This window comes from Protopterus annectens, chromosome 1.part0 (assembly GCF_019279795.1).
Source record: "Protopterus annectens isolate FY-2018-M chromosome 1.part0, PAN1.0, whole genome shotgun sequence".
Taxonomy (NCBI): domain Eukaryota; kingdom Metazoa; phylum Chordata; order Ceratodontiformes; family Protopteridae; genus Protopterus; species Protopterus annectens.
In genome coordinates this window covers 1,208,775,131-1,208,791,213 of record NC_056725.1, presented here as the reverse complement: position 1 = coordinate 1,208,791,213, position 16,083 = coordinate 1,208,775,131, and the positions used below count along the sequence as shown (strand labels likewise).

The 16,083-nt window shown below is 42.9% G+C and overlaps 1 protein-coding gene across 1 annotated transcript in view; it reads left to right on the top strand.

The window, feature by feature from the left end:
* The window catches only part of NDUFAF4 (NADH:ubiquinone oxidoreductase complex assembly factor 4), a 163,478-nt gene extending 147,696 nt beyond the window's left edge, over positions 1-15,782 (top strand). The window contains exon 3 of the mRNA XM_044065698.1: positions 14,660-15,782. Within this exon, the coding sequence (XP_043921633.1) occupies positions 14,660-14,971 (312 nt within the window). The 3' untranslated portion in view covers positions 14,972-15,782. The remainder of the gene's footprint in view (positions 1-14,659) is intronic.
* Positions 15,783-16,083: the final 301 nt, after the last annotated feature.

Sequence of the window (16,083 nt, the reverse complement as noted above, 5' to 3'; positions counted from 1 at the left end):
AGGTTCACTTTGTAGATGGCAACTAAATCTTTTAATCCATTTTTATGTAAGGTTTGTTTCATCCTAGGATTCTTGGTGTCTGTGTCCCGTTCTGGACTGAAGTACCGTACTGTTGCAGTTCATCTTTGTTTCAGCACTTCTTGATGTCCGGCTGACAAGGCAGTAGCCCCGACTGAATGTGGTGAAGACCTTTCGTACATATGTTCTTTATCACTCACCCATTCATATCCTTATTCCACCACGGAAGTCGAATTTTGGCATGGATAGTTTGATGTTACCCAACCACAAACCTGTGTGTGTTCCTCTAATGTGTGCTTTCTGTCCTAGAACGTTCTTTGTCGGGTGACTATTTATTTATTTACTTTTGTTTACCAGGAAAGTCTGACTGGTTTGGATGCCCTTTTTCATGGGAGGCCTGGGGAGAAAAGCTCCAGTTTATTTTTTGCTGTAATTTTATAGCATGTGTTTTGCTTTGTATAGGACACCTATTTTGCTGTGGGCTTTCTTCATTACAGAGTTAGTATGCAGGTCAGTTTATTATACGTAATTATGCCTTGTAGTTTGTGACTATTAATTTTTGTACTGCTTGATGATAGACTACTGAGATGTGTGCCTTTTTGGGCGGGGTTAATAGTAGCTGGGACTACTTTTAGCCAGTTTTCAACAGAGGGGAAAGCATCTATTTTGATGCTTTGTAGGGTGGATACAGTGGAAGCACAGTATAGAGTTGTGTGCATATTGGATAATGGTTACTTGTTCGTCATTTATAAATATGTTGAATAGAACTGGGACCAAGAATGGAGCCTTGGGGGGATGCCAGTTGTGACTGGGAGGAAGTTGGAGTGTGAGGAGGCCCATTTAACAAACTGGGTGCTGTTGTTTAGGTAGTTAGTAAACCAGTTAATGGTAAATAGCCTTAGACTAGTTAGCTGAAGTCTGTGCAGGAGGAAATTATGTAAAACTACAAAAATTAAAGGCCTTTGACTTATCACAGGTGGAGACAATTTAGCCTGAGTTCCTGCCTTGATTCACTAAACCTAGGAATGTAGTAAGGCCATTTCTGCACTGTGGTGGGGTCGAAAGGTTTATTGGATGGGTGAGAGTAGCTGATTTTCTAGTAGGGAGGTTAGGAGTTGTTGGATGCACCTTTCTAGTATTTTGAGAGTGGAAAGATGAGAGTCTGTGTGGTTATAGACACATGGGATTATGAGTGATGCTTCCCATAGGGATATAGCTATTTGTTATACATTTGTTAATGAGGATGTACACTGGGTAACATACCTTCAGCAGCTATGCTGAGATATTCAGCTGGTAGGTATCATTTTAGCTTTGAATGTGTTTTTTCATGGTATTGGTTGAAATGTTTTTAAGGTGAGTTGGGGTTCTAGAATTAGGGTCACAGGGAGGTAGGGGATAAAAGATTAGATTATTGTTGGAAGTGGTGCATGATGTGAAATGGGTATTGAATGCATCTGCTATGTTGCTGTTGGTTTCAGAATGGAAGTGTGTGTGGAGTGTATTTTCTTCCTGGTTTTAAGAGGTATTTAGATTTTGCCAGAAATGTTTGGGGGTTTTGTTATGGTTAATCTGGTAAGTAGAGAAAAAAATTCTGAGAACTTGGGTTTTTGTATGGTTTCTGAGTTGGTGGTACAATTCTAGGTTTGTTTGGGTTCTCGCTTTGTGCCACTGTGTCCAGGCATTGGCCCGTTCTTTCATAAGTGTTCTCATTTGACGGGTTACCCATGGAGCAATATTTGCTTTGACTCTTTTATATCTTGGAATGCTGACTGAGCACCCCTAGAAGATCTGAAGGTAAATAAGGTACTCCACAAACTAAACCCTTCTGTGCATCTTTTTGTGGATTTTAACTGCCATATGGATACTATTCTTTATAGTCTTACTGCAGTTTAAATGTTACAATTATCAGTTATTCATACTATGTACAAATGTTATACTTACTAGGATAGCTGGCAGTGAAATGAGGAAATGCTGCTTTTAAACGAGGCACAAACCGACTGATATCAGAGGCCCAGCATTGTAAGGCTACTATTACCACTATACAAAGAACCGTCAGTTGCTTGAAACAAGGGATTACAAAATAAAGTCCCATTGCTATAGTAAAGGTCTATCTCCTTAAATGTTTTTTTTTTCATTTAAATGCTGCTGCTTTGAACAAAAACTGTTAGAGATAGCATTCAAACAGCAGGCTCTTGCATTTTTGGGAGTGGGAGTAAATTCTCCCAATCCTAGCATTCTTCAGCAGTTTCCTCAGTTCCAGGGTTGTTACCTCTTAGGGAGGCAGAGATTTCTGCATGCAGTGACCTTCAACAAGGTATACATTTGGCCAACACTGCATTTTACACAGGTAGTCATCTCACAAAGTGTCTACTTTATTATAATACTGTAGCGAGGAAGTTTCTCTGTCAAGGTCTGGTGCTCTTCTGTCCTAAATTTAAGGTTGGATCAAACTTTTCCCTAGTCTAATACTTGAATTTTGTGATAAACAGTTATTTGTTATCCAGGTAAGTGTGCTAGACTGAAAATGTTTTCCAGCCTTTGCAAACTTTAAAATCTACACTGTATATAAGGAAAAATAGCAGCAGCACACAATTTTGCAAAGAATGCCGGAGCTTATTCATAAATACAGGATATAAATTTAGGATTGTTTGCTTAAAATATAAAGAAGAGCATACATTAGTTAAAAGCTTAATTATGTACCGTAAAGAGGAGGATACATATACTTGTCACACTGTTAGCACTGATATAATGGTTGAGGAAATAATGGCGCAGCATATACAGTATCACGATCAGGTCTCCAGTTATAACCAGCATAGATGTTGAAAATACCATTAGAGCAAAGCTCTCAAGAGTTGAGTTTTGACATCTGTGTCAAGAACCTGCAAGTTGGATTCTGATTGAAGAGATTTGTTTCATTTTTCTTTATATTGCATGGAGCTTTCCCTGCTCACATGTACTGTGCTAGGAAAAAAGTGTAGGAGCACAGGTGTTTTACAGCTTTGAAAATAGGAAGACACGTCAGCCATAGTAGATAGGCAAGTAGATGTTCTTTGTGTTTCACTGTTGCAGTCATTACATTTGGGTTATCTGTCTGCAGGTAGCCCTCAGCCGGCCTGAATATCAAAGTCTTGGATCCCTGCATCGGATGCTGTCTCTTCTTCCATGACGTCAGGTCGTCAGGGGTATAAAACATGCAGCTGATGCCATTATATCAGTCTTTCTTGCCGTGTGGTGCCCAAAGCAGAAGCAGTTCGCAAGTGCCGGTCGTCCGATTCCTGAAATTTTCGTTTTCAAGTTTCAGAACTGAAGTCTTCAGAAAAGCTAAGTACCCCGTTGGGGATCCTTTTTCTTGCTCTAAACCGATGTCAGTAAAAGTTAACAGTTGTATTACCTGTGGAAAGCAAATACCTCAAAGATTTTCAATCGTACTGCATTCCTTGCTTAGGCCCAGACCACGACATCCTTCGCTGTCGGTTTTGTGCCTTATTCAATCCCTGAACTATTCGTCTGTTTATTTTTGCAGCAAATTATTTTGGTACTCGGTTTAATTATCCAGAAATGGCTTTGGTAAGCCACCCGACTACCAACATTCCGAAAAAACGTAAAGATAAAGACAGAGACAAACTGCATAGCTCCAAAGCTCCCACAGACGCTTCCGTTAAGCTAGTCACCAGTTCGCTGGTACTCAGTGAGGCGCTTTTGCAGCCCCTGATACTTGCTACTTCAGATTCGCAGGCCTCTACTGCGACCCATTCTGAGTCCGGTATGCCGCGAGATGCTTCTTAGACTATGGAACTTGTGGATGTCTCTACCTTGGATAGGTCCGGAGCCGCTGTGCAGGCACCGGCTTCTGAGGGTGTATTCAGGCCTACTGACTTGCATTTCAAACTGATGCCATCATCTTCTTCAAGGCCCAAAACTCAACCCACGCCTAGAAAACCGACGTCCAAACCACATGGTCAGGCCCATATGCCTAAAAAAACAAATAAGAATGGCTGAAGACCTTATTACTTTAATTGGGGGAAGCCATCCTTCACCCTCTAAGAGACCTTCTGATTCTTCTGATCAGGATTCTGTAATTTCTGTTTCTTCTGATTACCAGGATTTGCCCTTATCTACCTATGAGGATTCTGATGCAGAGGACTCCATTCCCTCTGCTTCCCCTCCAGAAGATTTTTCTTTTGGTGAAACCTGGCACACTCTTGGGGAGCATTTCCGCTGGGAAAGCCAGGATTACTCTGACTCAAAAAAGAGACTTAGGAAATTCTTACTCCTCCCTCAACACTGGCCTTTAGCTATCCCTCATGTCCTGAACATTGTAGATGGTGCCTTCTTGGAATCTAGCCTGGCCCCAGACACTTTACCTCCAGCTCCCAGGAAACCTGACAGGTATTACAAACTACCTGACTCTCACAGGATCCTCTTCAAGAATCCAACTGCGGACCCAGAGACCATTTCCCAAGGACCTAAAAGCATTAAGGCTACTACTGCCAAAAACCCTACCCCCTCTCATAGAGATTCCAGGGCCTTGGACAGATGGGGTAAGAAGGTATACACTTCTGCTACTTTGGCCATTAGGGCCTTAAACCGCCAGTTTCATATGTTAAAGTATCAGCAGCATATTATGGGACTACTTGAACAGAAAATTATGTTGATTCCTGACTGTGCTGAAAATAAAGAATTACAGGATTTAATGCATTCTACTGAAGAAGGTGGTAAACTTACTTTGCAATGTGGTTTTGACTCTTTAGAAGCATCTTGCAGGGCTGCTGTCACTGGGTCTGATCTTAGAAGGCATGCTTGGCTTAAGGAGCAAAATTTGCCAGATCATGTTAAAGCTAAATTACTGGATGCTCCCTTAAACCAAGACCGGCTGTTTGGCAACAAAGCAGAAGTTGTCCTTAAAAAGATGGAAGAAAAAGCTAAATCTATGCAAACTGTTAAAGATTTCCTGCAAGTACAGCCTCCCAGATTTAGTAGGCATTGGCCTTCTAAGAATTGGTCCTTTGCTGTCTCTTCCAGGCCTTCTCAGTCCAAACCCAGGAACAGCAGACCACCTAGGCTTACAGTCTCAAGGTACTCACAGGCCTAAGCAGTGGTGGGCTCCCACTTCCAAAGCTGGAAGTAGTAAGACCCCTCCCTATGGAAAAATGTCACAATGATTTAACCTTAAACCTTCCAAGCCCTGCTCAGCTGCCTGCTTCCTTAGGGGGAAAGATTGCCCGGCATGCAAAAAACTGTGAACTCATTACCCAGGACAAATGGGTTTTAAATATAGTTTTCCAAGGATATAGATTCCACTTCCCCACCTTACCAACCCCAAATGGTTGGCCAGACCTACCCCCAAATCAGTGGGCAGAGGCCCAACAGCAGGTTCTCTCTCTTCTAAGTATCAGGGCTATTCAACCTGTCCCAGCAGAAGAAAGGAGAGAAGGTTTTTACTCAAGACTTTTCCTGGTACCCAGAAAAGGCAGCTCCTGGTGTCCTATCCTGGACCTCTCTATTCTACACACCTTTTTGGTAATCCCAAAATTCAAAATACTTCAACAGCTGCTTCCTATGCTAGGCAAAGATGCCTGGTTGGCAACTTTAGACTTAAAGGAAGCTTACCTGCACATTCCAATAAGGGAATCTTGCAGGAAATACCTACGCTTCAGAGCAGGCTCCATGCACTATTAGTTCTCTGCACTTCCCTTTGGCTTATCTACTGCGCCCAGGGTATTCACAAAGTGCCTAGCTCCAGTCATTGCATTTTGCAGGCAAAGAAATATTCAAATATACCCATACCTGGACAATTGTCTAATTCAGGCAGAAAGCCAGGACATGCTACTAAAACATCTGGCATTTGTAAAGAAACTTATAACCTCACTGGGATACACCATAAACGAAAAGAAATCTCATCTAGTACCCTGCCAACAAATTGTATTCCTGGGAGCAAGCTTGAACACAACTTCCCAGATGGCTTACCTCATGCCAGAGAAACAAGTTTATTTGACAGCCTACTTCAAACTACTGCCCACAAAGAGCCAGCTATCTGCAAGGAAAATCCTGCAAGCCTTGGGGTTCATGGCCTCTTGCATTCTACTAATTCCATATGCAAGACTGCATATGAGGAAACTACAATGGTATCTAAAAAGCCTATGGTGTCAACATTCTCAGGAGTTCCTTTGGTGGGCGGAGGCCTGCTTACTACAACAAGGGGCTCCCATTCACTCTACCCCCTGCCACCCAAGCCCTAACAACAGACGCATCAGACTATGCATGGGGGGCTCACCTGGCAGGGCAATGCATTCAGGGCAAATGGAACCCAAGTCAGATGCACCTGCATATCAATGACAAAGAAATGTTAGCTGTACAGAATTCCCTGACAGCCTTCAAGGACCACATTCTTCCAGGACAATTATTGGTAAAGACAGACAACACCGCTGTTATGTGGTACATAAACAAGCGGGGGCACCCACTCGTACCCTTTCTGCAGACTAGCCATGGCTCTGTGGAGCACAGCCTTGAGCTACCAAGTGCACGTACAAGCTCAGTTCCTGCCAGGCAAGCTAAATTCACTAGCAGACGACCTAAGCAGAAATCTCATGGACTTGCACGAGTGGAAACTGGAACCAAAGATATTCAACCTTTTGAGAAACAAATGGGGGGAGTCCAGAGATGGACCTGTTTGCCTCCCCTCAGAACTACTAATTGGACAAATTTTGCACAAGGACTCCCCACAGTCAAGCTTGGAAAGTGGATGCCCTGTCCTTCACCTGGGAAAGCCTCTCATTTATGCCTTTCCCCTCTGCCTCTCCTCGCGAAAGTTCTGCTAAAGATCAAACAGGACAAACCAAGGACAATACTGATTTCACCAAACTGGCCACGCCAACACTGGTACCCCCTCTTGTGCTCATTGGCAGGGATTTGATGAGGTCTTTTTATGTGTGTTAATGTGTTAATTAGATTATTTAGTGAATTGTATATAAGGGTTTAATTTTATGTTTACACCGACTCTGATGAAGCCATTGTATGGTGAAAGCGCTCAGTCGATGATTTGTGATTAAACGACATTCCTTTGGACATCTCTGTGTGGTTCCTGCCACTTTGAGCAGTTATCGTGGTTCAATTTATTCAACTGATTGCACCAGACTGGCCACACCAGCACTGGTACCCCCTCTTGCACAGTATGTCACTGCTGGAACTATGGCATCTGCCTCAGACCCCTTCCCCACTGTCCTAGCAGGAGGGCCAGATTCTGCACCCTCAGCTTCAAACCTAGAACCTTGCAGCCTGGCTAATTCCTTGAGCTTTCCTGTAACATCCCTCAGTAAGCAGGTGCTAGATGTCATTCTGGAGGCAAGGAGGCCTAGTACTAGAAAACCCTATGCTGAAAAGTGGAAAAGACACTGTTCCTGGAGCCAGACTCAGGATGGGCACAACGGTGCCCAGCTTACCACATATTCATCAGTACTTAACAGAGATGCTCCACAAGGGCCTTTCCTTTTCGTCAATTAAAATTCATGCCTCTACCATTTCAACACATTATAATACTGAACCAGCCCTCTTCTCTCACCCCCTGCTAAAGCAATTCCTCAGTGGGGCCAAAAATTTAAGACCACCCAGGAGAGCACCTACTCCATCCTGGGACCTTAACTTTGTATTGAAAAAGCTCACTCTACCTTCTTTTGAACCAGCTGCAACTGCAGATTTGAAATTCCTTTCTTGGAAAACAGCCTTCCTTCTAGCCATCACTTAAGCAAAAAGAGTGTCTGAATTACAGGCCCTCATGGCAGTGGAGCCCTTCATCATCTTCCATGCATACAGGGTGTCCCTCAGGACCAATCCTTCCTTTATGCCCAAGGTGTGTCTAGTGTGGCTCTTTATCAGTCTGTTCATTTGCCTACTTTTTTCCCGAATCCACAGAACAAAGGGGAACGAATACTGCACTCTTTGGACGTGCACGGACAACTTAGATTTTATTTGGACAGGACTAAGCCTCTCAGAAAATCCGAACAGCTGTTAGTTGGCTTTTCTGCAGGGGCAGAGGGGAAGGCCATTTCAAAGCAAACCATTTCTAAGTGGATAGCCCATTGCATTAATTTCTGCTATAAGCGCCATGGAAAACCTACCCCACAGGGAGGGGATAAGATCACATTCCACCAGGGCTGCATCTACCTCTACAGCCTTTCTCAGAGGTGTCCCCTACCATGGACATCCTAGAAGCTGCCACCTGGAGCACTGTACATACCTTCACCAAACATTACCACATGCCTATTTTTTTCTAAATCCAGAGCTGGTTTTGCCACTGCAGTCTTGCAATGCTTAATAGCTGGTCCTAATGCTCTCTAACTTCCTTAGCTTTGGGAATCAACCCAAATGTAACGACTGCAACAGTGAAGCACGAAGAACAGTTGTGTACACTTAACATAAATGTAAATGTTCTAGTGTATTCACTGTTGCTGTCCTGGTTACCCTCCCTCGTTTAGAGTATTTCAGCTTTCTGGTGTATTTGCTTTTTGTTGTAGGTGTAACCTAACATATAATTGCTTCCCATTATGGGGCACCTGACATCTGGAGCAAGAAAAACTGATTTAATGGCGTTGGCTGCATGTTTTATACCCCTGATGACCTGACGTCATGGAAGAAGAGACAGCATCCGACGCAGGAAATGCAACAGTGAATACACTCGAACATCTACATTTTTGGTAAGTGTACACAACTGTACTTTCTGCTCCAGGACTGGAGGACAGATGCAGTTTTATTCCCATGAACAGGAATGCTGCTGTATGCTTTTTCACCCTTTCCTCTAGATTATTCTGAAGATTCAGAAGGACTTCTCAAAGATAATTGTCTTTCGGACCAGGCTTCAGTGGATGTCTTCCTATATCACAGTTGCAGTATTCTTCATAGAAGGGATGTCCCGCCCACTGCAGTCTGATGTTTAGCCAGTGTGAAAAAGCCTAAAAAAAATCTTGTATGCATCGTGCATCACATTTATGCTTCCCAGACAGACATGGTGCATAAAAGAAATGTACGGACACAACTATCTTGGACTTCGTTTGCCGCCAGTTTGAACACTATTTCTGGCAGTTGGTTTGAGTGCCTTGTTGCTGTACTGAATATTTAGCAACACCAGATAAGTGCCCCATTGGGGATGTTTGTTTTAGTTTACTACCCAGAATTCATGTCTTCACTGAGGGGGAAGATGTGAGTGTGGGAGGCAGGGTACCATGGCAGAATCCTTTAACTCAGAAATACTCCCACTATGTAAGAAGAAGACCAAAAAGGCTGTCTAGCCTCCACCGGATGTCCCTCTAAAAGCAGTTAATAGCTCTGTAGGTCATTCAGCATTTACATCAGATTACTCTGCCACGATCCTGACAGAGGCTGGCATAGCTCCATTTTTTTGCACTTCCTCTTAGGCTTTGCAGGTGTCTGCTCCGAATATCAAGGGGGAACTGCAGTTGATTATCTTGGAGGGTCCCAGAGGGATTCCACAGATATTTGTCAAGGAGGATGCCCTGGATTCTCCTCTTGAATCTCGCCAAGGGTTGGAACCTCCGGTATTTGTTAGGGCAAATTTTCCTTCTGCGAAAAGACAAAAACTGAAGCATGTTTCGATCTGTCCTATAGATCCTCAAATGAAATGGCAAGAGTTTACTCAAGACTTGTTTTCTGCCTTAGTGGCCCTAAAGCCTCCTCAGGGGTTTCAGTTCCCACTCCTCCTTGGACCTCTGTCCCATCTAAAATGGCTTAGGGAACCAGTTTACTCAAATGAGGATTCAGTTTCTGGTGAGGAGTCTTTGTCCTATTCTTCACAGATGTCTTTATCTCTTTGGTTTATGGTTCTTATGAAGAGGTGTCCATTAGCACTGAGTCTGCCTTTGAGGAATTGTCCTTTGGGGGCACAATTGCTAGGATGATGGAATTCTTTAAGTGGGATTCTCAAGTGTTTGATATTCAGAGAAGATGTTATGAGTTGCTTCAGGTGGATATACCCAAACCATCTGTTGTCTCCTCCTGTGTTGGTTGTCTTGTTAGATAAATCGCTGCTTCCAAGTCTCCTGATTCTCACCCTCCTGCTCTTAAGAAACCTGATGGGTTCTATAAGATTCCTGAGGCTAGTCTATTTTTAAATGCCCTTCTCTAGATCCTGCTTTGGTGTCAGTCTCTTCTGACAAACCATTTAAACTTTTGCCTTCTGATAAGGATAGTAGGGCAATGGAGAGGCTTGCAAGAAAGTTTACACTGCTTCTACTTTGGCCTTTAAGGCTATTAATTACCTAGACCCACATGAGCAGGTATGCTCTGGGCTTGATTGCAAGAAAGTTTACACTGCTTCTGGTTTGGCCTTTAGAGCTAGTAATTACCAGTCCCACATGACCAGGTATGCTCTGGACTTGATTGCTCAGGCTTGTCAGGTTATCTCTGCCCTCTGTGATGGCAAACCTCTGCCTTATCTTTTTCTTAGGTTCTGCTTCTCAAGTGGCTCGCCAGTCTGTTAAGTGTAGCTATGATGCTGCTGATGCCTCTTCCAGGGCAGCTGCTTTTGGGTCTGTCATAAGGTATTATTCTTGGCTTTGTCTCCAGTCTGTACCCGAGGGCATTAGGGCCAAGTTGTTGGATTTATTCCTTTAGATAATACACATCTTTTTGGGGACTGCTGCTGATGATATGTTTGTCTCCAACAGAAAGGCAAAGCCTTGCAAGACCTTAAATATATTTTTGTCTGTCCTAGTCCCTAAATTCCAGAGGAATTATCCTCCTAGGTGTGCTTGTGTTCACAGACAATCCTGCCAGCCAGGCCTCTAAGGGCAGGAATGGTGGGAGGCAGGCCCCCTGTAATACAGCTTCTCAGGTTTATGTGTTCCAGAAGACTTTATCTGATAAAGTTGCTTTTCTTTGACAGTTTGCCCACCCTTCTTGTAGACCAGGTTCCTTTGTCCCTTTGGTTCTCCCTTTGTCTTCCAGATTGGCATCTCATCACTTCCAACTCTTGGGTTACTTCAGTCATCCATCAGGGTTGCTTTATGATATGTAAATATATCCCTCATTTTACAGGAATTCCTCAACCTCCTCTACAGCAATCTCTTCCTTTTCTGGAGGTTTTAGTGTCCCTGTTGAACCAAGAGACCATACAGCCTGTCCCCCCCCCCCCTTCCCAAGTGGGAAGTTTTTTTTTTTTATTTTGGGCCGTTCCTGGTTCTTCGAAAGGAGGGCAGTTGGAGTTGTATTTTGGATCTCTTGCTGCTCAACACCTTTCTCGAGATCCTTCTTTTCAGATGCTTACTCTTCAAACTCTGTTTTCTTTTATATTACCCCAGGCTTTTCTGGTGTCCTATGATCTGAAAAATACTTACCTTCATATCCCTAGTCATCTCCTTTTCAGGAAGTTTTTATGTTTCTCTGTGTCTTCCTCTCATTTTCAGTTCTGTGCTTTGCCCTTGGCCTCTGTTCTGCCCCAAGGGTATACACAAAATGCCTAATGCCTGTGATTACCTTCTGCAGGCTCTAAGGCATTCAGATTTTTCCTTATCTAGATGACCTGTTGCTTCAGATGCCTTCTCCCAGTTGATTGTTACAGGGTCTGCATTTCACCATCTATTTTCTTCAGGATCGTGTGTATCTGGGATGCAGGATTCAGACTGTGCCAATGTTGGCCTCTCTTCCGCCTCCAAAGGTATTGTTGTTGACAGCCTTCTTTCAGTCTCTTCTTCCTCTGACTTCCATGCCAGCAATGGCGTTTCTTCAGGCCCTGGGATTCATTGCTTCCTCCATTCCAGTGCTTCCTGTTGCCAGCTTGCGTATGCAGAAGCTTCAGTGGTACCTCAGGTCAGTTTGGCTGCAGTATAGTTGCCCTCTGAATTTCAGTGCACCTCTTCCTGTCTTTCTCAAGAAGGAGTGGTGGATTCAACAGTTTGCTCTCAGCCCAGGCCAGCCCTTTCAACTTCTAGTTCCTTATCAAGAGCTGTTCACTGATGCCTCAGACATGGGTGGGAGGCTTCTCTTGGTCACTTGAAGGTTCAGGGTCTTTGGTCTCCCCAGCAGAAGTCAGACCGTATCATCAAAGAGATGAAAGCACTGATTCTGGCTCTTCAGGTTTTCACCCCATGTTCTGTCTAGGCCCCTTGCAGGTGTACACAGACAACACTACAGTGATGTGGTATGTCAGTAAGCAGGAGGGGCACAAAATCTTACCTCCTGTGCAGGATGGCACTTCAGGCTTGTGCAGTGGCTCTCAGTTGTCAGTTAATTCTTCAGGCAGTACACATTCCTTCATAGCAAAATCTAGTGGCAGATTCTCTGAGCAGGTTCAAAACACAGGCTTACGAATGGATGCATCACAGAGACGTGTTCCTGAACATTGTCCATTGATGTGGAATTCCTCAGGTAGAGCTTTTTGTGTCCCCTCTGAACAGGTAGCTTCCTCTCTCCTGTTAGTGCCATGCCATCTGGAGTGGAAGACGGACGCCCTTTCCTTTGCTTGGAAGGGGAGGTTTCTTTATGCTTTCCCTCCTCTTCCTCTCCTTTCAGGAGTCCTGCAGAAGATTCAGTTGGATTCCCCAAAAATCTTGCTAGTGACTACATTTTGGCCAAGACGACACTGGTTCCCCCTCTTAATGCATCTGGCCAAGGGCAGTTATCACAATTTACTTCATCAGTTGCATCTCTTCACACAAGACAAGGGGTCTCTCATCCATTCCAACTTGTCCGCTGTGCAGCTGACATTGTGGGTGATAGGGTTTTGATCCCTTTCAGGCACCTGTTTTCTGAGGACATGCTTAGAGTTTTCCCTCAACCAAAAACCTTGCATGTCCAAATGAAAGAGATTTTCTGTGTGATGTCATGCTCGTAACCAGTACCCTTTACAGAGGGGATCCCTCTGATCCTCTGTTATATGTGTGTTGCTCCAGTCTGAGTTGGCCTATTCTTCTGTGAAGGCCCATTTGTCAGCCATTTCTGCTCGTCTGCCCTTGAATCCTCCTTTGACTTCTCATTTTGAGTTCAGACAATTTCTTAAAGGTGTTGTGCATATTAGGCCTCCATGAAAACCTGTTCCTCCTCCGTGGAACCTTAATTTTGTTTTGGAAAAATTGACTCTGGCTCCTTTTTAGCCTTTAGATTCTGTTCTTTGCAACATTGTACCTGGAATACTCTTTTGTTGCTGTCTGTTACTCCTGCTCCGAGGGTGTCTGAGCTCCAGACCCTTTTGGCCATTCCTCTTTTTTGTTTATTTATTTATTTATTTTTTTACATGGACAGGGTGTCCCTTCATACTAATCCTTCTTTTATGTCCAGGGTAGTAAATGAGTTGTCCTTGAATTAGGCAGTACAACTTTCCTTTTTACGTTCTCAGTCTGCTAGTGAGAGGGTCCTGCATACCTTGGATTTGCAGACAGCTCAGGTGCTATTTGGATAAAACTAGGACTGTTTGTAAGTTTGATCAGCATTTTGTTTCCTTTCACCCCCGGACTCTGGGTTTGGCTGTTTCTAAGCAAACCATCTTCTCTTGGAATCTAAGGCCATGTCCACGTTATTCTTTTTATGACAAATCTCTGTCAACTTCTGTTAGAGCTCATTCCACTAGGGCTGTTGCCTCTTCTGATGCCTTCTTGAATGGATTGGACACCAGTTCTATCTTTGAAGCTGATACTTGGTATCTGGGGCACACCTTAAGCATTATGAGTTGGATATTGTTTCTAGGGCCAGAGCAGCTTTTGCTGAGACTACTTTGTGGGTTTGTTGAGGGCTGTTCTCAGCCTTCCACCTCCTATTCTTTTGCTTGAGCTTTTTTACTCTTCCTTCTATGAAGAATGCTGCAACAATGATATAGAAGGACATTTTACTAGAACAGTAGATGTCCTCCTCCTATTTGCAGTACTTGCTCCCACCCTCCAACCCCCTCTTGTTTGTTCTGCATTTTTCCTCCTGGATGTGCATGGATTCCTTTGTCTTATAGTGACTGCTGTCTTAAAGAACAATTCATTTCTAGGTAGTTGTGTCAGTATATTCCTTTTATGTCCTATTTAACAGGAAGCATAAATGTGACGTACAGCAAATACAATATATTTTTTAGGCTTTTTCATACTGGCCAAGTATCCGGCTGCTATGGGTGGGACATTCTTTCTTTCTATGAAGAATACTTCAACAATAAAGAGAGTGGTATCTACTGTTATGGTAAGATTTTACACAACTGTACTTTACTTTCTTACTTCTTTTGAAAGTGGCCAAGGGTAATTACCACAAACTTTCACACTGCATAGGGGTTTATTTGGCAAGATCCCAGCTTTCAACTTTGACTGCCTGTATGATAGAGGTTTTGTACGTTTTAGGTACCTTTTTTTGAGGACATGCAGCAGGTATTAAAGGAGGCCGTTTTTTAGTATTTCCTTCCTTCCTCTGTGGTGCTTGCAGTTGATCCTGTGTTCTGTATATTGTGCAACTAGATTGGTAGGTTGTTTGAATCCAGCAGTGTTAAAATGGGCCAAAAGGGTTTTTATGAAATCCCAGTGCAGATGAAAAAGTTTTCTTACCTTCAGCTTCTTAACATTTACAAGGTATCGTACTGCTTCAGATTTTTTTTATTACATTGTGCACATAGAAACGCATACAAGTTCTGTTGTATAATGGTCTTTTCCTCTTTTTCCCTTTCAAGGTACAAAAAGAAAAAAATGTTGGAAAGGAGGAACACAGACTTCCAAAATCTGTACTTCACGGTGATCCTTTTGGGACTTTGGGAGTGAAGAGCATCCCAAAGGGAAAGCTGTCTGTACTTGAAGCTGTTACTCTGCTGGACAACCACAAGCGTTCCCCAAAAGAGTGGACTACAGAAAGAATAGCTAAAGAATATACTGTGGAACTGAACCATGTTATCTCCATGCTTCACTACTTTATACCATTTAACTTGAAGATCATTCCTTCAAAAGAACAACAGTCAACACACATAACAGCAGGAACAAAGAAGTAAAGCTACATTTCTATGAACTGTTTGCACCAAGCAAAGTGAGGCCAGATAAGATACCCTTTCATACTGTTGAGTGATACTTAAGTGCATCAGATGAATTTTCACTAGAATGTAACTCCTGATACCTCATACTGGTAGCAAGACATCAGGGCATATTAAGGTTTTGTGCTGCTAGGAGATTGATGGCCTTCAGGAAGTATGAAGCAGCGATTTGAGAGGAAACTTACCTTGTGGGTCCTGGATGAAATCTGCCTGTATATCTGTGGATTTAAATGGAATTCAAAAAGGCCAGTAATTGGCATTTGATGTACATGTTTTGCTGTCTGAATGTATTGTATTCTAGATATTTCAGTTTTTTGAACTGCACTTTGTTAAAATTATGTGAATGGTTTTATAACTGACTAATGTATAATTTGTTAGCACTGTGAAGGCTTAGGTAAATTGCCTCCCTTCAAAAATGTTTGCAGCCCAAATTTTATAGTAAGATGGCTATGCATTTATTAGTCCCCATCCTAAGTGTTGAGCCACATAAACCTGTTGTGGCAGAAATAACTTTGGCTCGTACAAGTGATGGACTTCCTTTCAATATTTGATCTGTCGTGAGACAGCAAGTTCAGTGTATGAAATAGTCAGTCTTGTGTTATTTCATCATTTTTATTGTTATTTTTTCTTCTATGAAGTCTTCTCCATACATCAAAGTATGTAATTATTGGAGAACATGGAAATGTGGTTGAATTATATATCTGAAGTAGGATATTCATTTGTCTGCAACCTGTGGGTTATGGATCCGATATCGGATCCGAACCGGCATGGTTTTCCAGCTATGGATCCAAGCTCTCAGCTCCTCCCCTCACCCATAATGCCCTGCTCTACCCTCATGACCTCAGATCTCGTTTGCCGCGCTGGTGACTGGATTTGTATTCATAGCTCTCAGCTAAGTGGTTATTTATTACCTGTTAAAACAGAAAATTTAAACTTTTTGTGTATTTCTGTGTGAAAGTTTAGGTTTCCCTCTTTGATAGTTTTATTTTGAGTTAAATAAAGTAATTTTTTGTGTGTGTTGGGCCTGTGTGTCTTTTTGTTTAAGTTACTTTTAGTAGCTTTATAGATTATGG